The sequence below is a fragment of the Tamandua tetradactyla genome, chromosome 12 (genome assembly GCF_023851605.1).
Source record: "Tamandua tetradactyla isolate mTamTet1 chromosome 12, mTamTet1.pri, whole genome shotgun sequence".
Lineage (NCBI taxonomy): Eukaryota > Metazoa > Chordata > Mammalia > Pilosa > Myrmecophagidae > Tamandua > Tamandua tetradactyla.
The window spans coordinates 48,452,944-48,477,077 of record NC_135338.1 but is presented as its reverse complement, the minus strand read 5'-3'; the positions used below and the strand labels follow the sequence as shown (position 1 = coordinate 48,477,077).

The 24,134-nt window shown below is 40.3% G+C and overlaps 1 protein-coding gene across 1 annotated transcript in view; it reads left to right on the top strand.

The window, feature by feature from the left end:
- The window catches only part of KCNK10 (potassium two pore domain channel subfamily K member 10), an 89,853-nt gene that overhangs the window by 27,142 nt on the left and 38,577 nt on the right, over window positions 1-24,134 (top strand). Inside the window, exons 3-4 of the mRNA XM_077122310.1 lie at window positions 4,046-4,163; window positions 22,937-23,097. Of these exons, the coding sequence (XP_076978425.1) occupies window positions 4,046-4,163; window positions 22,937-23,097 (279 nt within the window). The remainder of the gene's footprint in view (window positions 1-4,045; window positions 4,164-22,936; window positions 23,098-24,134) is intronic.

The following is a 24,134-nucleotide window of genomic DNA, read 5'->3' as shown; positions in this document are numbered from 1 at the left end:
ATGTATTTAACTCGAGTTTGCTGATTCATTTTAACCCTGGTTGTGAGCTGGAGTCTTCCTGACCTTTAAGATGTAGATAGGCTTAAATCTCATTCCCGGGTCTGGGGATCATCTGCAGACTTCTCAAGAGTTTGATGATTTGTCGGAAGTTTTATTTTTTTACGTCTGCACTTCTGGTTCTAATTCTTGCTCTCTTTGAATTAGTTCGGTTCAGCAGTGGCCCCACTGTGCCGAGTAGGACTCATTCTTATTTTCAAACAACTGCTCCCCTAAAGCATTTGCATATGTAGCCCCCTTTCTAGAGAGAGAGAGGGTTTATACCACAGACATGAAGCAAGTGGAAATTAACTACTAGCTAGGCCCCGTTCTAAAAACGTCCTGGTCATTGGGTCATTGCTGCAGCTGAGCTCGAACCTCCTGCCCTGTCAACTGACACTTCTTTCTCTTTTTCTTTCCTCTCTTCCTCCTTTTTCTGGTCTTTCTCTTTTCACTGCTCTCTCCCTCTCAAGGTATAAAGCAAATTGTTCCCCCCATTTTTTTTTTTTAAATGCAAAGCAATTAAGCCCTCTCCAGCTCCAAAAGCCAAATGAAATTTAGTGCCTCCGTTTGTTCATTCAAGGGAGTAGTCTAAGCAGAAATTGAGCCCTGTAAGATCCCTTCCGCCTGGACAAAGGCAGCCTTCCTCCCTCATGTCTACCTGGAGGTGTGAGTGGGGAGGAGTGTGCTCTGGGATCTTATGTAGAGGAAAGGGTGCAGGCTTCCAGCCACACCCACAGGGTTTGCATCCCACCTTTTCCACTTCCTGGCTGTGTGATCTTGGGTGAGTTACTTCATGACTTCACCTGAGCCAGTTTCTTTCTTTTTCTCTAAAGTGGGGATAATGTTACCTTTCTTGCAAGCTGTATGTTATAGACTGATGCTCAAGTCCTAACTAACTTGTCCTGTGAATGTGAACTTATTTGTAAATAGGATTTTGAGAGCGTTATTCGTTAAGTTGAGGCCAGACTTTCTTAAGGTGGGCCTTGATCCAGTATGTCTGCTGACCTTGAGGACACAGACAGTGGGATACGGAGGGAGAGAGAGAGAGAGACAGCCATGTGACGGAGGCAGAGATGGAGTCAAGTGCCACGAGTCACCCACCGGAAGCCTGGAATGGATTCTCCCCTTTAAGGGGAAGCCGGGAGGTGCCCACACCTTGGTTTCAGACTTCTAGTCTCCAGAATCATGAGGCAATACATTTCTGTTATTTAAGCTAACTGGTCTGTGGCACTTTGCTGCAGCAGCCAACTGAGACACGATGGGAAGGATAAAATGGAATGACCCTAGTAAAGCACTTGGCTAAATGCAGGCACTCCACAAATGTTAATTTGTTTCTCCTTTCATCCCCTAAACATTTTCCTTGAGGGTTACATATGTGTACATGAAATATTTATAAATTGCATAATAAAAAAAATCTTACTTTGGAATTTTGATAAAACAAATAATCCTGGTTTGTCTTTCTTGCAAATCTGTATTTTTGTAGACTGTTCTGGGTCTGCTTATGAAATTTATATAGCTTCTCAGCAGCTTGAGACTTGGTTGAACCTGAGGTTTCCTTGCAGCTTCACGGAAGTTATCAATATTAGGGATGGATGGTGTGATTTGAGGCTGCCTAAGTGACTGAGGCCTAGAACCGTCTCTGTGTATTATTTCCAGGTGGTTGCATCAGAGCTGAATAGATTTGAGGATATAAACACTGGTTAAGCCTTGTGGTTTTATGTGATGCTGCTTATGCAGCTCAGAGAAAATGGTATTTTACCAGCAGAAAGGACTTGCCATCTGTCTCTCCTCTAAAGCAGAGCAGAGTGTGGCCCCGGATGAATGAGTGATCCTTGTCAATTAGGCCTGTTTAAACCATTGGCAAAGATGGCTTGTATACATCCTTGTGAGGCTGGATTTTAAATCCTGGGATGCCAGGGTTTTTGTTAGAAATAGCGGCCACCTACAGACTTGCATAAAATTTCGTGTTCTCAGAGGCAGGAAGAACTAGACTAGGAACTTAAATAAAAGATATTTTTTTGCTCTGCTATGGAGTCAAATGTTTAAGGATCTGCCAAATCCAGCCAGCAGCCTGTTTTTGTACAACTCATGAGCTAAGAATGGTTTTTACATTTTTAAAGGGTTCTTAAACAGTAATGACAACAAAGAAAAATACGCAACAGAGACCATGTATGGCCTGCAAAGTGTGAAATTTTTACTATGTGGCACTTTACGGGAAAAAGTTGCCAGTCTCTCATCTAGATACAGCTCAGATTTGTGAAGGTAATCTGTAATGCTGTAATCTGAGTCGTGATAACTTCTCTCAAAGCTTCATGAGTATTTTTAGGATACTTATAATCGTATTTCAGTAATTAATTGCATCTTGCTGTCTGGGCATAAGGTTATTCCATCTTTTCCCATTGTTGTCTACAAGTAGCTCCTTTATCTGTCACCCCCTCTCTGAACCTCCACCAGTCACGTCTTTACCTGTGTCTGGAGAGTGTGTGTACAGAGCTTCTATGACAGGCTTCCCACCTTCTTCCTTAGCCAAAAACAGCTTGGCTCACCAAGGGACAACCGAGGAGTTTTCACATTATCCTGCCCACAATGAGGCCAGGGAAGGATTTTCAGCAGGGAAACCTGCTATCAAAAGTGAGTTACTGGGCGGGCCACAGTGGCTCAGCAGGCAGGAATGCTTGCCTGCGACGCCAGAGGACCCGGGTTCGATTTCCGGTGCCTGCCCATGTAAAAAAAAAAAAAAAGGCAAAAAAAAAAAAGAAAAGTGAGTTACTATGAATATAAAAGTCTGTGATGATATTGTGAATTATTGGTTATATATGTAGAACGGAATGATCATATGTTAAGAATGTTTATGTTTTTAAAAAAATTAATAGATTAATTTAAAAAATAATAATAATAAAAAAAGTGAGTTACTCAAGGGCAGGCCACGGGGGCTCAGCAGGCAGAGTTCTCGCCTGCCATGCCAGAGACCCGGGTTTGATTCCCGGTGCCTCCCCATGCAAAAAAAAAAAAAAAAAAAGTGAGTTACTCTAAAAAAAAGAAGCTATAAAGAAAGTGAGTTACTCATAAGCAGTGTAGAAGTATGAGCCCAGGGAAGGGGGTGATGGGGGGCTACAGTGCACACGGTGGGTTTCATGGAGGGCTTCAATTTGACACTGAAAGATAGGCAAAGTTTAGGGGGTGGCATAAGCAAAGGTACAAGGAGGAGGCACTGAGCAGGAGATTTTCATAGCAGTGTGAGGCAACTTTGGGTCACCAGTGTGGCCAATTTATCGGGATTTTAAGGTGTATGGAACTCCAAATTCAGTATGGTGAGGAGTCACTGGAGTTTATTTTGAAAAAGGCCAGCATGTTTGGAGAGGGGGGAGTGAAATGACAATCATTAAATTGGCCTTTTATTTGATAGTGCTGAGTATTGACCGAAGCCATGCTCCATGTACCATCTCATTTAATCCTCACAATAACTCAATGGGGAAAAGTTTTATTTTTCCCAGTTTGCAAATGAGGACATTTGGGCTTAGACAGGTTAAAATAACTTGCCTAAGCTACTGAAGGCCAGAACCAGGATGTTCTGACCCTAGCACCCGAACTTGTGACTCCTGCAGTATACTGAAAAAAGTTCGCTATGGAACATTCTAGCAAAACAGAAAAGATTAAAGCAAAAAAGCACTCTCAGGAACGACCACTTTGAGTGGAGATGCTTCTGGACATAATTCTATGGGTATGCATGGCAATATATATGCATTTTATGTCACCCAGGCCATCCTGAGACTGTCATGTTTTATATAAATGACACCATACTATATATGTTCTAGTTTTTTCCCCACTTATAACAAATTTTTCTAATTTTGATAAATGTATTTCACATTATGACTGTACCCTCTTCACTTAACGAGTTCTCCATAGACCATTGCAAGCTCTTGAGTGGGGAAATAATTTTTTGAAAGCTTTTGTTTTTTTAAGTTTTTCGATAATGGAGTCTCATGCTTTCTCACTTTCTTTGCAGCATGCCCTCGATGCTGACAATGCAGGAGTCAGTCCAATAGGAAACTCTTCCAACAACAGCAGTCACTGGGACCTTGGAAGTGCCTTTTTCTTTGCGGGAACAGTCATCACCACTATAGGTATCCATTTGTTTTCTAATATCTCTTCCTCTGCAGGCCATCCTGAGTAATGTGCTTAATCAAAGTTTTGTCCTTCTAGGATATATGGCAGTTTGAAGTTCAAAGGAGGCTTATGAACCTCTCAAATCAGTGCTGTGCTGGTGGTGGCTCTCTGTAAAAGGCACAGCAGAACAGAGACTCTCTTTCAGAATGGAAGGCCAGAGAGCCTTTGGTTTGAAAAGACCTAGTGAAAAGGTTAGAGAGAAAAATGTGCATTGGTTATTCGAACTCAGATTTCTTAGTTGAGCTCAAATTCCTTTTTCTTAAAAAATTGTCTTTTTTATTAAAGTTATATGTGAACGTATCGAGATATTCTATAAGACTTGATATGAAAATCAGCAGTCTCTTTTTTACCTCCCCAGAGGCAATTACTTTCATCTCTTTTGATTGATTATTTTGATATTCATCTCCATGTCTTTAAATATCATACTTGTATTGCCGCTTCCTGAACGTCACTGTTAGGGATTATTTCTTCATTTCTCACTGTGAAAGAGGAGGAGTTAATTCTCTTTCTTCTTATCGGCCTCACTTCAGAAACAAATGTTTTCTTCCTGCCCTCCTAACTTCCCAATGTAGCTTGATTAGATCAAAATTAAACATTTTCATTGTTTTGACTAGCTGAATGCTTTTCACAGCTGATCATACACTGAACAATGATTATTCTTTTTTCCTGCAGTTTTTTTTCTTATTTGTGTGTGTGTGTGTGTGTGTGTGTTCTGATGCTTGGGAGAGTTTGTTAGTTTTGTTTTGGGAGTTTATAGCTTGTATTTCAAGATTTGTATTTATGTAATTTATATATTGCATAATTATAAATATTTATATACTATTATACATTACATACATACAGCCATATATAATTGTGTATATGATATAATGGTTATATTTTAAATTGTATATATACTTGTAATTGTATATAGTATAATTTTAATAATCACTTAGTCTTCTATTCTTTAAACAGTATCTATTAGTTCCCTATTATAAGTGATGACATCCTTTCTGCTTGTCCACTATACAATTTTAATCAACACATCTTTTTAATGTTTACTTTTAAATTATTAAATATGCTTATGCTTGATTAGCCAGCCTTAAATAATAACTCTTGACCTTCAGCTATTATATATAATGCAGTCAGGGAACTTACTGAGCAAGTCAATTGTTTTCCTTCTCTTATCAATTTTTGTTCACCATATCATTCTTTAACACAGGGGTATATAATTTACATCCTGTTTTGTTACCCTAATTCATTTGCTTTAGTCTTAGTTCTAGAGTTAAATCTTGTCAATATTTATTTTCAGTCCTGTGCTATGGTTTCCTTTGTCCTCTCTTGTTTGACTGAAAGTCAATTTCAGGTAGTTTCTTAAGAATGGCTCATGGGAGCAGTGTTCCCTGAGTTTTGGCATCCTCAAAATTGTAGCCTTTATACTAGAAGAACAGTTCAAATGGAAATGCAATCCTTGAGCCAGATTTTCTTTTCAAAGGGTTTTGTAAGTGTTGCTTTACTGTTGTTACATTTGTACTGCTGTGGAGAAAATTGATGCCAGCAAATTTTTTTCTCTTTTATAAATGATTTGATCTTTTTGCTAGGCCCCCCAAGATTATTTCTGTATCTTTCATCCAATAACACTATTAGGTTTGGGACCTTTTATTTCAGGAAAACTTTCTTGAATGCTGTCTGTAAACATTTCTCTATTGTATGGTTTTGGTTTTCTTCTTTGGGATTCCAACTATTTATGTATTATAACTTCTTTGCCTAACCTCTAGGGCTATCATTTTTCCCTATTCCTTCATAGCTTTTAAATTTTATTCTTTTGTTTTGCTAATTTTATTCTCTTTGTTCTTTTTGTGATTTTCACAGTGCCTTTTGTCCCCTGTGTGCCTTCCAATTTTGTTTTCATTTTTCTGATCATTAAGGTTATTTTTCCAACTTCCTGTTTCTTTTCTGACTTCTGTTAGCTCACATTTCATCTCTACTTGTTGTCTGCTCCTTTTTCTCACTGATTTATTGCCTTTCTGCTTTGTGATTTCCCAGTAAGACTGAGGTGATTTGCTTCATATTTTGTTACAATTTATATCTGGTTTGGGCAACATTTTCTCCAGGGAGTGTTTTACATCTGTTGGCAAGTTTTATTGCTCTTTTTGTATTTTTCTTCTGGCTGCTTTAGATTTATGTCAGGCAGCTTGTTTTTTACTACTTGACCTTGGACAAGTTGACTATTCACGGACAAATTCATCTACCTGTCAAATGGTCCAGTGTGGTTGGGGAGAGGAAAGCAAGGAGAAACCAGAGTAACCTTGGGTTGCGTATCCCAAGACTCTCTTCTTTTCTGCTGCTAATGATACAGTGCTTCCTGCAAATGCTGCTGCTAATGATACAGTGCTTCCTGCAAATGCGATCCATCCACATTATTCTTTTTATAGGCCTGTGTCGTCTATCTTTCTGAACCAGATCAGGTTGAGGAGGGCTTTTGCTGCTAAACGTCTTCATCCTTTATTTTACACTCAGTGCAACGAAGGATCTCTTTTTTGAAGGTTGAGATGAGCTTCTCACTTTCGTAATTAGATTTTTGTTGGCCCTTTCTGAGATCTGCTGCTGCGGGGAGACCCTCTCATTATTCATTGTGTGTCGTTGTATTTTATCCCAAAGTCTTCTTCCCCATCTCACCTTCTTTTGGCAGTCCTTTCACATTTGTTGACCTCTATAGATTATATCCCCCTCCCAGCTCTGTTGAAAATGATTTTGAAGGTTTTCTGCCCCCACACAATAGTGAAGCAGCACGGCAATAAAATTCTCATTCAGAAGAGGGAAGAATGGGAGACGCATGCCAGTCACTGGTACATAGTGGTGATGGACAGAAATTGAGAGGACCCTTGGCTCTCTCAGAAGGGAGATTCCTTCATCATATCCCATGTATCCTCTGGGAGGAACTTGTGTATTGCTTTCTGAAGTCCACCCATGCCTCCCAGATGGTTCTTCCCCATCCCTTATCCTTCATGGCTATGTCTTAAGTAGGCCTTGGAGAATATGCCTTCTTTAGTGGAATCACAGCTTTTATAGTTAACTTCCGATTGTACATGTTTTCAGTTTGTTGAAGCTGCTGGAATGCAATATAACAGAAATGGATTGGCTTTTACAAAGGGAATTTATTAGGTTACAAATGTACAGTTCTAAGGCCATGGAAATGTTCAAATTAAGGCATCCTGAGAAAAGAACCTTGACTTTGAAGAAAGGCCAATGGCATCTAGGGTTCCTCTGTCATATAGGAAGGCACAGGGCAGGAATCTGCTGGTCCTTTGCTCCCACGTTGCGTTACTTTCACCTTCTGATTCCAGTGGCTTTTTCTCTGAGCCTCTGTGGGTCCTTGCTTGTTCCTCGGGGACACCTCTCTGAGCTCTCTGTGTCTTGCAGGCCCATTCTTAGCATCTCTGGGGCATTTCCCTCTCTCTCAGTGTTCTGTGTTGGCACTCTCCAAAGTGTCTCTGGGCATTTCTTTTCTCTCTCAAAATGTCTCTGAGTTCTCTCAGTTTTTACTGTCTTTTTATCCACTCACAAGGGACTCCAGTAAAGAGGATTAAGACCTACCTTGAATTGGGTAGGTCAGATCTCCATGGAAACAACTTAATCAAAAGGTCCAGTCCACAGTAGGTCTGCACCCATAAGAATGGATTAGAAGAACATGGCTTTTCTGGGGTATATAATAGTTTAAAACCAGCGCAGGAACTAAAGTTTGTTTTATAGACATAGGTTTTTGTTTTTTATCTAGTATTCAGGACCTGTGTTGTTTCTACATTGATGAAATCAAGGAAGTTATGTGCTTCAAGAAAATTTGGGATGAAAGAGAACTGTCATTCCTACTTAGAAAGCCTTTTAATCTAATCATGTAGCCTATGAGTTTCACACTGACAAATTTGCAAATATATTAATATCAATTATCACACATATTAGCGATAATATATTCCACCCATGACCTAGAAGCCTTTTCTGACACTCCAGATCTGGTGAGGTCATATTAAAACACAGTCTCACTGCACCCAACAAGGGAAGCAGGGTGGTCTGGCACCACTTGCTGTAAGGGAAAAAAAGGCTTTTTTAATCTCAACACCTGCAGATATCACTATAGATTAGAGAAGACTAATGTCAGGTTTAATTTTGTTTAACAGTCTGTCTGTTAAGATGGAGTAATGTGTCACGCAGTTTAGGAAGAGTTATAGTAAAATAACTAAACTTGAGAAATTTGGGGCTACTTCAAGTGGTACATTTTGGAAAAAGTATTCCAGTACCTAATATTGAACTCGTGCAACACTGGCATTGTATGAGTCAGGATCCTCTAGAGAAACAAAACCAGAAGGAGATATCTGTAAATATAAGATTTATAAATGTGTCTCATGGAACCTTGGGAATGGAAGAGTCCAATATCTGTAGGGCAGGCTGTGAAGTTGGCAGCTCCAATGAAGAGTTTGGATGAACTCCATGGGAGAGGATCACTGGCTGAAGAAGCAGTGAAAAAACCTCTCCTTCCTAAAAGTCTTCAACTGATTGGATTATTTCCTTGTGGCAGAAATGCCTTAGTTGATCCCAGACATATCAGCCACAGATGCAATCAACTAACTGATGATTTAATATACCAGCCTTCCAGTTTATCAACCAGCCACAAAATATCCTTGCAGCAATGGTTAGGCCAGTGCTTACCTTAACAAACAGCTGAACATCATCACTTGGCCAAGTTGACACCAGAACCTAGCCATCACAGTCCACCCCTTGTCAACTTGGCAGCTATATACATCACCTTGACACATGCTTAATTTCCAAACAGAACACAATAACAGACATATGTTTCACTTAATAATACTCCACTGTCCTGTGTACAAGTGGCAGCACACTACACCTCTCCAGAAGAGGGAGAAAGTCCTTAGTTAACATTCGCTCTTAAACTTTATATCCTATGAATTAAATATTATAACATGAACCACACAACTTATGTCATATGATAAGAGGAAAACAAGATATTTGCTGATGTACAAATGCAAACATATTCATAACAAAACAGGGAGGAAATATTCATACAATTACAGTCCTCATTTCTGTAACTGATCATGTGGTCATAGTTCATATTTATCCTTGCTTTTTCTACTACCCATTCCATGTTCTCTTGACCCTTAGCAAGCATTGCAGCTGGTCATGGTTCTTTGTCAGGTGGGGTGACCCAGACCTCCATTCCTGAAGCTTCTGGGCCATTGGTAGTCCTGCCTGGATTGGATTGTTACAGCTTTCCATTGACTTTAATCACAGGACATGGTAGTAATGAGATGCACCAGGGGTTCTCCTGTACTCCAGGAAAACTCTTCTTTACCTCCATTGTGTAGTAGCAGTACTATTTCCATTTGATAGTCAGGCTCAGTCACCCCAGACAGAACAGTAATCCCCTTTCCTGCCTGTTGATTTAGTGGCATGAGAAGCCCAAAGTGGCCAGGTGGCAGTCTTAACTTCTAGTTCAATGGAATCAGGGTTATATCTCCAGAGAGGAGCATGCCTCTTTTTGAAACTAAGATCTGTAGACCAACAGAGCCTAAAGTTTCAGGGACAGGAAGCAAAATTTTCCTAGTGGACTTCTAGGGATGATAATGAGTGATGCCACTCCCATTTCTACCCCTTGATTCCTGGATCCATGGATCTTGCCTGTGGGAGAAAGAGCACAAGACAGTGGCATATGCAGCTTCTTGGAGAACATTGCCGCAGCCCTGCAAAGTATTGCTACTTAGTTGGCCCTATAATTGGGTCTACAAAAGGCCATTCCAACATTTTATCAACCCATTTGCCTCTGGATGATGGGGGACATGGTAGGGCCAGAGAATTCCATGAACATATGCCCATTCCCACACTTCACTTGCTGTGAAGTGGGTTTATTGATCAGAAGCAATGCTGTATAGGATACCAGGATGTTGGATAAGGCATTCTGTAAGTCCACGGATGATAGTATTTGTGGAAGCTTTGTGTGCAGGGAAGGCAAACCCATATCCAGAGTATGTATCTGTTCCAGTTAGAACAATTGCTGCCCCTTCCATGATGGAAGTAGTCCAATGTAATCAACCTGCCATCAGGTAGCAGTCTGATCACCTCAGGAAATGGTGCCATGCTGGGGACTGAGTGTGGGTCTCTGTTGCTGGCAGATTGAGCACTCAGCGATGATTGTAGCCAGATCGGCCTTTGGAAGTGGAGGTCCATGTTGCTGAGCCCATGCATAACCTCCATCCCTACCACAATGCCCACTGTGTTCGTGATCCCATTGGGCAATGGCAGGAGTGGCTGAGGAAAGAGGATGACTTGTATCCACAGGACGGGTCATCTTATCCACCTGATTATTAAAACCTTCCTCTGCTGAAGTCACCTTCTTTAGAGCATTCACATGGGACACAATTATCCTCATGTTTTTTGTCCAGTCAGAAAGGTCTATTCACATACCTCTTCCCCAGACCTCTTTGTCACCAATTTTCCAATCATGTTCCTTCCAAGTCCCTGACTATCCAGCCAAACCATTAGCAATAGTCCTTGAGTCAGTATACAAAAGCATCTCTGACCAGTTCTCCCTCCAAGCAAAATGAGCAACCAAGGCACTGTTCGAAATTCCTCCCACTAGGGGGAACTTTGACATGCAAATGCCTTACCAATAAGTCTAGAATATTGCTACTTCTTGCTCACTAGATCCAATCAACATGATACCATCAATGTAACTGACCTATATGATGTCTTGTGGGAGGAAGAAACAATCAAGGTCCCTGTGAAAAATATTATGACATAGGGCTGACGAGTTGATACACCCCTGAGGCAGGACAGTAAAGGTATACTGCTGGCCTTGCCAGTTGAATGCGAAATGTTTCTGGTGGTCCTTATTGACAGTTATTGGGAAAAATGCATTTGCCAGCTCCGCATCTGGTACCAGGCAATGTCTTGATTTGCTCAGGCAATGATACTACATCTTTAACAGCAGCTGCAATTGGAGTCACTGCCTGGTTGAATTTACCGTAATCCACTGTCACCTTCCAAGTCCCATCTGTTTTCTGCACAGGCCAAATAGAACTGAATGGGAATGTGGTGGGAATCACCACCCCTGCATCCTTCAAGTCCTTAAGAGTAGCACTAATCTCTGTAATCCCTCTAGGCATCTGGTATTACTCCTGATTCACTATTTTGCTAGGTAGGGGCAATTCTAGTGGCTTCCACTTGGCCCTTCCTACCATAATAGCCCTCACTCCACAAGTGTGGGGATTCTGCTAGTTGCTGAGTATGTCAATTCCAATTATGCATTCTGGAACTGGGGGAATGACCACAGAATGGGTCTGGAGACCCACTGGATCCACTGTGAGACAGATCTGAGCTAAAACGTTATCCATCACCTGACTTCCATAAACCCCTATTCTCATTGGTGGATCAGAGTAGTGTTTTGAGTCTCTTGGAATTAATGTCATCTCTGAGTGAGTGTCTAATAATCCCTGAAATATCAGGTCATTTCCTTCTGCCAGGGCATAGTCACCCTGGTAAAAGGCTATGTGTCTCCTTCAGGAAGACTGGGAGGAAGGTTAACATTGTAAAGTATGGGCAGTGTAAAAGGGTCCTTCCCCAAGGATACCAGGCCCTCCTCCATTCAAAAGGCTCTGGGTTTGTAAACTGTCTCAAGTCTGGGAATTGATTAAAGGTCATGACTCTGTTTTTATATTAGACTTAGAATTAGAATTAAACTTAGACTTAGAATTCTGCCTATATAGCTCAAATAAGAATTTAGTAGGCTGCCCATCTATTCTACTTGTAAGTACCCCATGATTACTAGCCAATGCCACAAGTCTTTGCAAGCCAGATTATTTTGACTACTGCTTTGAGTTTGCTGTCCATTATAAGAGCCACATCCACCTTGTCTATGGTGATCAACTGTTACCACTTGGCTTCTGCCAACTTGGGATGTGATCATCCCCATTGTGTTTAAGGATTCCAGTTCATTGACAGCAGTTCCCACAGTGACATATGACCTACAGAGAAAAGAAACTACAGAACTCTTCAGGGTTAATGGAGCTAGTCTCACGAATTTATTTCTCAAGGTTCTGGTGAAAGATGTATCCTCTGGACATTCCTGGGGTGTGTGAGCAGGTCTTCTATAATAAATCCAGTCTAACATTCCAATTCCTCTAAGCCTTTGGATCCTCTCATCTACATTATACCAAGGGAGTTCTGGCATTTAGACTTCAGGTAATGTCTGCCATGTTTGGATCCATGTTTCAGCCAACCATCCAAGCAAACTTAATGCCCTTCCTCACCCTCGAGCTACAACATTGAATGCAGAATCTCTGCTTAGTGGGCCCATATCAATGAATTCAACTTTATCCAACTTTATATTCCTTCCACCTTATCCCACACCCTTAATATCCATTCCCTCATGTATTCCCCAGATTTCTATCTATACAGATTGGAAAACTCATGCAATTCTTTTGGAGTATAGTGAGGTGAACTTTGTACCTCACCTTTACAGACCTGTTGGGACTTTAATCTAGTTACAGGTCTTGAAGAAAAGAGGGGTGATGGGGGTGGGTCATGAAAAGCAATAGAAGTGTCTTTCAAGCCAATTACCTCAGGGCATTTTGTTGTATTTCATCTGTAAAACAAGATTAGTCACTCCAGACAGAGGAAGGAGGGCTGTTTCCCCAGGGGAGGTGGTTACAGGGTTAGCAGGTACTGAAGGGTTAATTTCGTTAGATGGAGGTTGGATGGCAGAGTCCTCTGGGCAGAATGGAGACCGGGAAGCTGTTTCCTCAAGGCAGGCTGGAGGTTGGAAAGCTCTGTTCTCAGGGCAGTCCAATCCAGGTTGCCTAGCAAAGGTTCAGCAGATTCCAGGGATTCCATCTCCCCATCGCCATCATTATCAAGCCATATAACCCCGTCCCGCATTTCAGGATCCCATTCTTTTCCAATCAAAGTCCTTACTTTAATAGCAGACACCCTGTAAGGTTGAGATTTTAGTTTGTGTTGTAAATCTCCTACTCACACAATGTAGCTCTCTATCTGATCTTCAGAGATCTCAAGTTTGCGACCACAGGAAATAAGATTTTCTTTCAAGATGTACATGGAAGCTTTTACAGCATTCATACAGTGCTTAAGGTGCAAATTTGAAGCCTTCAGCTCATCCCTTTCCCTCATCATTGTATCCAGCATATCTAGTAACAACAAGCTGACATAATTATACCTCTTAATTCCACAAAGCTTCATAAAGATATCAAAACACTTTTATCCATAGCCTTGTCTTGTGTAAGCATACAATTAGCAGAATCTAATGGTGATGTTTTGAGTATCTCTCTTGCCAACTCACCCCATGGACTGTCAGTATCATCTTGATTATTGCAAACAGAGTCATTAGTGCTTTTGAGTCTAGGCAGAGTAGAAAACCAATTGTGAAAACCCATTTTTAAGATTCTGTTTCTCAAGAACCACTCCCAGTACCAAGCTGTAAGTTAGGGTTCGCTAGAGAAACAGAACCAGCAGAAGAGATCTGTAAATATAAGATTTATAAAGATGTCTCACACAGCTGTGGGGATGGAAGAGTCTAAAATCTGTATGACAGGCATGAAGCTGGCAGTTCTAACAAAGTGTCTGGATGAACTCCACAGGTGAGACTTGCTGGCTGAAGAAGCAGTGCAAAAGCCTTTCTCCTTGCTTAAAATTCTGCTGTTGATTGGATTATCTCTTTTGTGGGAGATGAGCCTTAGTTGATCACAGATATAATCAGCCTCAGATGCAATCAACTGAATGATCATCGGCCTGGTCAAGTTGATACCAGAACTTAACCATCACAGGTGTATATTAAAGAAGAAAGAAAAAGGGAAATCCAAATTTTCTTGTTTTATGAAATGACTAAATTAGCGGCACGTATAATACATTGTAAAATACCTTATCTACTTTGAAGTGCATGCTGAAGATGTATTTGTTTCGATCAGTTAGGATTCCAGGAACTTGATTTTATGAACAACTGTGTATAATGACCCATATTATATTATGTAATTGGGGAGCATTTCACATGTAACATTTTCTGCCTTTTTCTTATGTGTTCACCTGGAATCTTTGAGTTTGTGAAAAGACTTTTACTCTATTTAGTGAGTTTCTGTGCTTTCCATTGCCTGGCATGCATTGCATTTATTTGTGTCCTGATAACTAGAATCCAATGGTCCTTTTCCCTACTCTTGGTCCCCAGGTCCCTGGGGAAGGATCACTTTGTATAAAGTAAGAAATCCAGCACCTTGCATTCCCATAACCACCATTATTAGTTCAGAGATGGACGTATGATCTGGACTAAGCTAATAATAATATCAATTTGGGGGCTTTTGTTTTACTGTTGGGGGAAGTGGCCTCTTCTCTTTGTTACTAGATATAAATCCAGAGAGAGACAAGCCTAGGACACTGCCAGCCATTTTCTTCCCTTGATGGTTTGCTTTCCCTAGAATTCAGCTAATAATAAAGAAGCAGAATGACCAAAGGATAAATAGATTCCTGCTCACATCATTTGAGCTCTGTATTGAGATGCCCATGACGCATTAAGAATAAATGTTATCTCTGCTTCTATTTACTGGGATCAGTACATATTCTTTTTTTTTTTTTTTTTTTTGGGTTTAATCTGGCCTCTGTTGGGTTTTCTATCATTTGCAAAAAAAAATCTTAGCTAATACTCACTAATGTGTGAAAGATCATGGAAGGCCAGCAAGTATCCTTTGATCTCCATGGCCAATGCCTGGCCTGAGCTGGCCCTGTAGTCACCATCTCCTTGATGGTGATTTAAAGTCTTAGGCAGACCCGTCTTACTGGATAAGCATCGAGGTGTGCCTGGGTCCTGGCAGTCTGGGAGGCAGGTGCCTCCAAAGTGGAAGACAGGTCACTGTGTCACACTGATGATAGGGATGGAGACTTCCCCAAAATCAGAAGGAGGGTGGATGTGGAACAAGCTACTACTACGAAAACAAAAGTAAAATCCACCCCAAACCACAAGTGCGCTCTAGTATCATGGTGCAGCATTAAGCCTAGAGATTGGGTCCTTGTTATTTTCTCCCTCTCATCCTCTCTCACAATTTAAAATTAGCATATTATAGATTGAACCAGTTTAGCTGGCTAAATTCTAGTGTGGAGACTCTTTACAAAGTCATGCAGTTTGAGAATTCTAAGGACAACCTTAGTACAATGTGAGTAAGAATAATGAGGTGGGAAAATTATTTCTTTTCCAATTACTCAGTGGTTAATTCATTTATCACATATGGTAGCAAGGCTTATAAGAAAACTCACAACTCAGTAATTCTTCCAGTTCTTCCTGAGAAAATTTCTACAATTTTGGAGTCAGTCAATGAAGCAGCTAGAGCCAAGGAGCTGTCTTTTCATTAATTGTGAAATACACAAATACATACTTGGCTTGGGATCATATAATTTGTGACATAATATTATAAACAGTTCTCCATATTACTGAAGGTCTTTGGGAAACATAACCTTTGATGGATTTTATTGGATCAACTATTCACTCCATAATCACAGGTTGCTAGAGGCTTGGGCTGTTTCTGGTTTTGTAATTGTGTCACATCAAGATGGAAATCTTTGTGCGTGAAGTGTGGTCTTCATCTCTGGTTGTTTCCGTTGGCGAGATTCCCAAGGGATTGGTGTGTCAAAGGGCATGGACCTTTTAAAGGCTCACTAAGTTGTTTTCCAGAAAGCTCTTCTGAGAATAATGAGGTTAATATACTTTTCAGATACACAAAATGTATTCATTATTTAGAATGTGTATAGGGATATTGTAAGAACAGCAGTGTTTCCTGAAAAGCAGAGAGAATGCTCAGTATCAGTGGTCCCTTATGTACGGTTATCAAAGCACTTCCTTTTAAAAAAGTTTTCCTCATCTTCAGATACATACACAGATTTACAAGTGTATAGCAAAAGGGAATACATTCAGGCACTTCCTCAAAACCAGTAGCCTCGCCAAAAGGGAAATCAGGCTTTGCTTGGTCTTCGTGGAAGCTCTTTGCACCCTGTCTTCTTTCTCAGGAACTGATTCTGACGTGGAAAAGCCTCTCCTGTCCGTTATTGTTGACTCTGCAACTGCATCTTCCCTCACTCCCCCAGAAGCTAGCTTTTCTAAGCTGGAGGAATCACACTAATTTCTGGGAGAAGATGCTTTTCCACAAACCATCATTTGTGGAAGGGCAGCAAAAGATTAAGTTCTTACCAAGAGCTATGAAATGCGATTAGATTATTGTCATGGGGGCATTTTCTGATTGAGTGCCCTGGGTAAAGACATCCCCTGGTCAGGTTCCAGGTGGCACCCAATGACTGGATCGCTTGTGTGGCAATGTCAATTCAAGGTTATACTTGCCAATGTAACTGCACTGGATTGGATGCTTACCTCATGGCTTTGAAAATAGCATTGTGGTTAACATTTACTGAGTGCTTTCTAGGTGCCAGTCACTGTGCAAAGTGCGCCACAAACATTATCTCATTTAATCCTCACATTAGCCACATAAGGTAGGTAGTATTATTATCCTCATTTTACTGATGAGAAGACTGGGGCCAAGAGAAGTTAAGTAACTTGCCCAAATATTCACATTTCATAAGCAATAGAGCCTGGCTTCATTTTCCAGGAGAGGCTACAATTTTTGTGCACCCAGGGCACAATAAAAATGCAGTCCCTTGTTAAAAAAGTTATTAAAAATTTCAAAGTGGCCGCAGCAGAGCATTAAACCAATGCAGGCCCCTTCTAAATTTTGCACTGGTTGCACTCATAAAGCTACCCCTGCATAAAGTCTGGTTCTGGACTCATACCCTTGGCCAAGCAACCAGAACGGAACTGCACCTAGTTTGGCAAAGATTTAACAGTGGCACATAATTAGCAAATGCAAGCATTGTATGTGTGCTACTCAGGCATGAGTCTTCTTTTGACCACCAACTTTCTCTTCATAAAAAGTTGGGGATTATTTTCTAGCCAGAGTTGAACAGAGCTAAGCCCCACCATGGTCGTGGTTATTTATAAGAACCTCTCCTTGGTTCATGTGATTGTACTTGCTGGGATGGTCATCTCCTGCTGAAAGGAAAGTCATCAGAAGCCAGTTGGTGGCAAGAGCTTCTTGGGCTCCTTTTGCTTTGTTTATATCCAGTTCTAATGTTCCCAGCTTGTTCTACCTGAAGGAAAGCCTCTGTTACCACCTTCTCATTTCTCCAGCCTATACTGCGCCCCAACTTCCCCCACACCCCAAATCCAGCCATGGGACCACCCAAATAATTGAGCCAACCTAGACTGAGATCCAAACATTTTGTCCCTTGTCTTGGTGCTGTGGGAGAACAGTGGCATTACTAGAGGGAAAACAGAAACTGATTTCTGTTTTCTTCCATGGCTTAGTTTTCCTGGAAGTATATTACTCAGAAACTGTTTCTTCCCACAAAAACCCACAGGGCAAGATGATAATTGCGAATACTTTTTGAGTGCCTATGCATCATACTTCACTTGTATTAACTCATTTAATCTCATTTAATTAATAGGTAAGTACTATTAATGGCCCATTTATAGATGAATAAAACAATTGCCCAAAGCCTTAGAGCTAGTAAGTAGATGAGTTAGAACAGGGATCTGTAGTTTCTAATTCAAAGCCTACATACAACAGTTTGAAACCTTACTTCAAAACTCTACCAGGCATTCTGGAAGAATGGGCAGGGCAGCCAAATAAAGTTGGCACAACTAGCCTCAAAAACCTAGGAATGTGCCCTTCCCATTGTAGCAGAGCAGAGCTCCAAAATGTAAGCTCTGGAATGTTCCCAGAGAGACAGAGTTGAGGATTACACTGGAGAAGTCCCCCACTGGAGAAGTAGGGGATGCAGAATGAGAACTGAGACTGGAGTGTACATTGACGTGTGTACATAGACACACAAACACACACATGCACGCACTCAAAATGTATTACCTTAGTCAAGCATGGGAATTACTTTATGTCTGCTATGAAGTGAGTTACCAAAGAAAGATGACCTTAAATATATTTGAAGACTTACTTGATTATTAAATCACTGGTGCCCTTATCAAAAAGCTTTGCTTTAATTTTATCTTAGTGTGCTAGTCTCTGAAACTCAACTAATAATAAATTAGTTTTTATAGTAATATTAATAATAATACTTTGATTAGTATTGTTCTTTATGGTTCACTGATTTTTCACATTTTCCTGAGTTCCTCCATGAACACTAGTATTTAGAGAAGTTAAGTGAGTCAGAGGACAACCAGATAGTAGAAGGTGGAATTGCAACTGGAGCCCCCATCTTTTCTCTTTTTTCCTGTTCTTGGATAATGCTGGAGATGTTCCATCAACAGTGGAGGTAGGGTAGATCCTCTCTGAAAGCTGGAGAAAGGGCATCCAGTGCTTATCAGGACTGATAAGATGCTATTTAGCAGTTTCAAAGCTTCAATTTGTTTGCCTATGTCTGCAATCTGTTTCTTTCTGAGAAACCTATATTCCCTGATGACAATCAGGCAGTTACAACAGAGTCAAGCAAGAGTCATAAATATTTCCACAAGTTATTAGTATGTTTCCATGAATCACCATAAAACTTCACGAAATGAAGTGATTGTAGTAGTTAGATTCAGGTGACAACTTGACTAAGTGATGGTATCCAGTTGTTCTGTGGCTGTGGACTTAAATCATCAGCATGTGAGATTCATCTATGGATGATTACATCTGCAGTTGGCTAAGGGGAGGGCCTTACACAATGAGTAATGTTTAATTTACTTAGCTGAAGGTTTGGAAAAGAGAGTTCAGAAAAGAAAGAGCTCAGCAGCAGCTCAGCACAGCACAGCACAACTGAGCTCAGAGCTCACAGCTGACACAGACCCAGATGTTTGGAGATGAAGAAAGGATATGCCCCAGAAAAAGCCATTTGAATCCAGAAACTTGGAGAGAAGGCCAGGAGATGTCACCATGTGCCTTCCCATGTGATAGAGAAAGCCAGAGGAAAGCCAGCTGCTTTTCCACTGAAGAACTGTAAATTTGTAACTAAATAAATCCTCTTTATAAAGCCAATCCATTTCTTGTGTATTGCATTCTGGCAGCCTTAGCAAACTAAAACAGATTTTGGTACCAGAAGTGGGATTCTGCTGCATTTGCAAATACCAAACATGTTGGAATGGCTTTTTAAATAGATAAGGGGAGGATTCTGAAAGAATTGTGAGGAGCTTTGATAGAGAAAGCCTAGATAGCTTTGAAGAGATTGTTGGTAAAAATATGGACTCTAAAAATATTTCTGTTGCAGATTGGAAGGAGGGCAACCCTTGTTTAGAATTAGAAAGTTTGGCAAAATTGATTCCTGCAGCTGGATGGGAGGGACAGTTTGAATGTGATGATCTGGCATACTTGGCTGGGATGATTTCTAAACTGAGTGTGGGGAATGCAGCTTGGTTTCTCCTTGCAGCTAATAGTAAAATGTGACAAGAGATAGGTTAAGAACTAAACTCTTGGTTACAAAGAAACCAAAAATTGATGATCTGGAAAATTCAGGGCTTCCTGAAAGTGAGACCCTAGGTAATAGTGCCCCATGTAAGGATTTAACCAAACATGGAACCAGTCAGTCATTATAGGACAAGCCAGGATTGGCGATAATGTGATCCAGAAAGGATTTGTGGAAAGTCCTATTGTCTCATGGCTTTGATCCCTGTATGCTGCATGCCAAGTCAACACATTTTTTGCAAGATGTATATAAACAGAACCAATGCCAGTCTGGACTAAAAGGGACAGGGTGAAGGAAAATAACCTCAGAGGCAGAAAGATGGAAGCTAAGTTCTGAGGCCAAGAAACCTCAGCCCAAGAGAGCAGACCTGCCTGTGTGTATGGAGGGGGTAAGTTTGCCCCAGAGGTAGAGGGCAGACCTTCTTCCTCAATGTCCAGGAAGAGTTCTGGTGCCCCAAGGCTTGGAGAGGGTGGAGCACATTCCCCAGGAATTGGGGAGAGCCTGACTGCCACTCCATTTTTCTGAAGGGGTTGAGCATGTGCCCCAGAAATGGCAGAGAATCCAGGTACCACCCAGATGCTTGAGGAGGGTGGGACCAAGAAAAAGGTGGTTTCTCCAATGTTCTCCAATACTGCCACTCTTATCCCTGCATTTAAAGAGAACAGGCTGCTATGTAGGACCTTGGAAAGGATGGGACTGCTGCTTTTTAAAGCCCCTAGGATGAATGACTCTCAGACTTTGAAATTTAATGGAGTTTGTCCTGCAAGTTTTTGGAATCATTTGGGTCTGGTGACCCCTTTTTCCCTCCAATTTTCTCTATGACAATGGGATCACTTATTCTGTGACTATTCCTTCTTTGTATATTGGAAGCAGATAACTTGCTCTACATTCACAGTTCTACAGCCAGAGTAGAATTTTGCTTTAAGACAGACCATGCCTGTAACTGAGTTTGATGAGAGTTATACTATCTTTTGAGTTGGTATTGTATTGTATTGCTACTGAAATGTTTTACGATTTTTGTGATATTGTGATAAAGTGAATGTATTTTGTATATGGAAAGATTAGTGCATTGTATGCAGGATAGGTGAGCATTGATAGGCAGAAATACACCTGTTATTGTTTACTATTTAGAGATTAAGTATGGTTTTAGGTGATATGTATAGTTGCCAAGTTGACAAGGGATGGACACTAGTAGTTCAGGTGTCAACTTGGCTAGGTGATGGTGCCCATTTGTTTTGTTGCTGTGGATTTAAATGGACATAGATGATTTAAGTCCATTTCATCTTTGGCTAAGTATATTTGTGGTTGGCTAAGGGGAGTGGTTTCCAGAATGAGTGACATTTAATTTAATTATCTGGAAGCTTAAAATAAGAGCTGAGAGGAGAGAGATAACTCAGTGGAGCTCAGCACAGCCGAGCACAACTCAGCTCAGAACTCCGAACTGACACAGATCCGAATGTTTGGAAATACAGAAAGGTTATGTTCCCAGGAAAGCTGTTTGAACCCAGAAGCCAGGAAAGAAGGCCAGGAGACACCATTGTGTGCTTACCCAAATTAGTCAATTTGTAACTAAATAAGTCCCTTTTATAAAAGGCAATCCATTTCTGGTGTATTGTATTCTGGCAGCTTTAGCAAACTAAAACAGTAGTCAGGGCACTTTTATTTCCTCTTCAATAAAGCTATATTAATGTAAGTCAGATTATTTTAGAGAGGAAGGCTTAGAAAAATGCACTTATCCAGGCTCTTGAAAGCACCTGAACAAAGTTGCAAGAGCAATTTTTGCACAATTAAATTAAAATGGTGGTGAGTAAAAGAAATGCAAGACTAGGAAGGCACTCATTTAAGAAATAGAAACTGTCATTTAGATAATTTATGATAAGATGCTTGAGTGGTTGTGAACAGAAATTGAAAAGGAAATAGCCAGGTGAGTCATACTCAAAGGCAGGAAGCAAACAGTGTTTTCCAGGCCAGAAGGAGGATGATTGATGGACTAATCATCAACATTATTCTTTAATGTGCTTTACTGTTCTTTACTGTATAACATTATTTCTTTGCTCATGCCAATAACCAGGAGCCCAGTGACTCACCCATTGCATGGATTCAGGAACTGGCCCCACATGAGTTCCTAATTTGGGAAACAGTTAGATGACTCTCTAGACACTAGTTAGTATAATATTGTAATACTAATTGGCACGAAAAGGAATATCAGTTAGTTTAGACTCTAATCGCTCTATAAAGTATGTTAATGCTATAAGCCTTTTTCTTTCAATAATACTTTTCTTAGCCTCATCCATATAAAATAGAACTTACTTCAGTAGATTGATTTTGGGAGATGGGCATAACACTCACTATGCATAAGTTATTTATGTAATTGCAAAACTCTTAAGAATGCAGATGTTGGTGCTTTCAAAGCACTCTTTGAACTACATATTAATAGACCTGACTATGAAAAGATTCTCTTGTATTCAAACATCCATTTCCTCAGCAAACATTTACTTAGCACCCATTATACTCTGTGCAGGAGAGTTTGGGAGGAGAGGCAGGATTCAAAGGTGATGTGAAGCTTCCAGTTAGGAGAGAAAGAGCCTGGCAGAGCTAAACTTCACTGTCAGTGGGGAAAAGAGGCACATGTTTTCCCTCTTTCACTCCTTGGTGTTTTCAGGCTTCCCAGGTGAGGGCTCTATGATTCATGGGTCCTTTCTCAATTCACATATCCTTCTCAAGGCAAAGCACCCATTGTCCTAGGGAGACAAATGTTGAAGACAATCACAATCTGTCTTTAGGTGGAGGGGTTGCTCATGGAATAAGACTGTAAAGGAGAAGCTCTTTCAAATAAATAAGTCATTGGTGAATATGTCTCAGATGTGATTCAGGTTTCTCTAAACTAGATATGTCTATTTGAGTCCATGATATATTTGGTGCTTCTGAAGAGGACAGTCTCATTTTCCATCAGAAAGGCAATTCTGAGTGGCCACCAATTTCCTAAAATGTAATCTAACTAAATATATAAAGAACCAGGAAACCTAAATCTCCTTAAAACTATTTACAAGGAGAGAAGCAAGAAAAGCCGTGGAAGGATGTTCTAAATTTTAAAGGGCCTTTGAAATGAAGTTCTATTCCCTAAGAGTCATGAATTGGGGGAATGTAGAAACCTTTAAAGGAGAAGTCTATGTGTTCTTTGGTTCAATTCAATAATTTTTCTGCCATCTTATGACTTTCCCTTTCTCTTTTTAATATTTCTCACCAGGGTACGGGAATATTGCTCCAAGTACCGAAGGAGGCAAAATTTTTTGTATTTTATATGCCATCTTTGGAATTCCGCTCTTTGGTTTCCTATTGGCTGGGATTGGAGACCAACTTGGAACCATCTTTGGGAAAAGCATTACAAGAGTGGAGAAGGTCTTTCGAGTGAGTACTACATCTATTTAAACCCTAGCCACTGTGATCCAATTGACTTTAGTCTGGCAGAATACAGAGGGAATTATAAAATTTGTCTTATGTTTTTAATGGAATGGTTTAATATCATGATCATATTTTCTATTTTGGCCAGTGGCAGTCAGAGTTACTGTGCTCAAAACCCCTCTCTTGAGTAGTTTTCTACCTTAGAGTGGTATTTCTGAAATCATGATATAAAAGGTTAAAAGTATGGATTTTCCAATAAGTATTTTCTGAAGAGATGAGGCATACTCACTTTTTCCTTGAAGATGGAAGATGGGTTCTTTAGTACATTTGCAATGGAGAACTGTATATCCTTTCACTTTATTATAGGAACTCTTTAACTCCATTTTATTTCCAAGCACAGTGTCTTCAGGCTAATCCTTGTTTCTAAGACATCTTGGGAAAGCCTGTCTTCTCCACGCACTGCTCTTTGCCTTGCATCTGTTTCCTCATGGGTCTTCCTTCTCCCTCCTCTTAGTGATGAGTGTTAGTTCAGTTATAATGTACCAATATACTATTTCATACTAAAATGTTGGTGATTTCATTTGGTTTAATAATTTTTTCCTCTGTGGAATACTTACCATTAAACAAGGTACAAAAGTCTCAATTCATATTCATTTACTAAATATGGCATTCAGGCAACAGTGACAGGCATCGGAAGTAGTGGTGATTGGACTTGAGTTCCTAATAACCTTTAGCCCACACCCATTCATATAATTTAACAAGACCCTTGTTTTGCTTGTGTAAGGTCATTTCTGTTCTCTTTTTCATTGTTGACCTAATTCTTAAATCTTTCAAAACTTTTTCAGGGATTTCTTTCTTGTGATAACTTAATATTTAAATATGACATTTTGAGATCTTTTCCAGAATCTAGCAATGATGAGCAAAGATAGATTGCAGAAGAGCTAAAGTTGTACTGTTTCTCCTCTGAGACAAAAACTCTTTAATTTGCAGTCAGAGGTTGTCTATCCCTAAAATCACAGCTTATGCTTCTCTTCAGAGGAAGG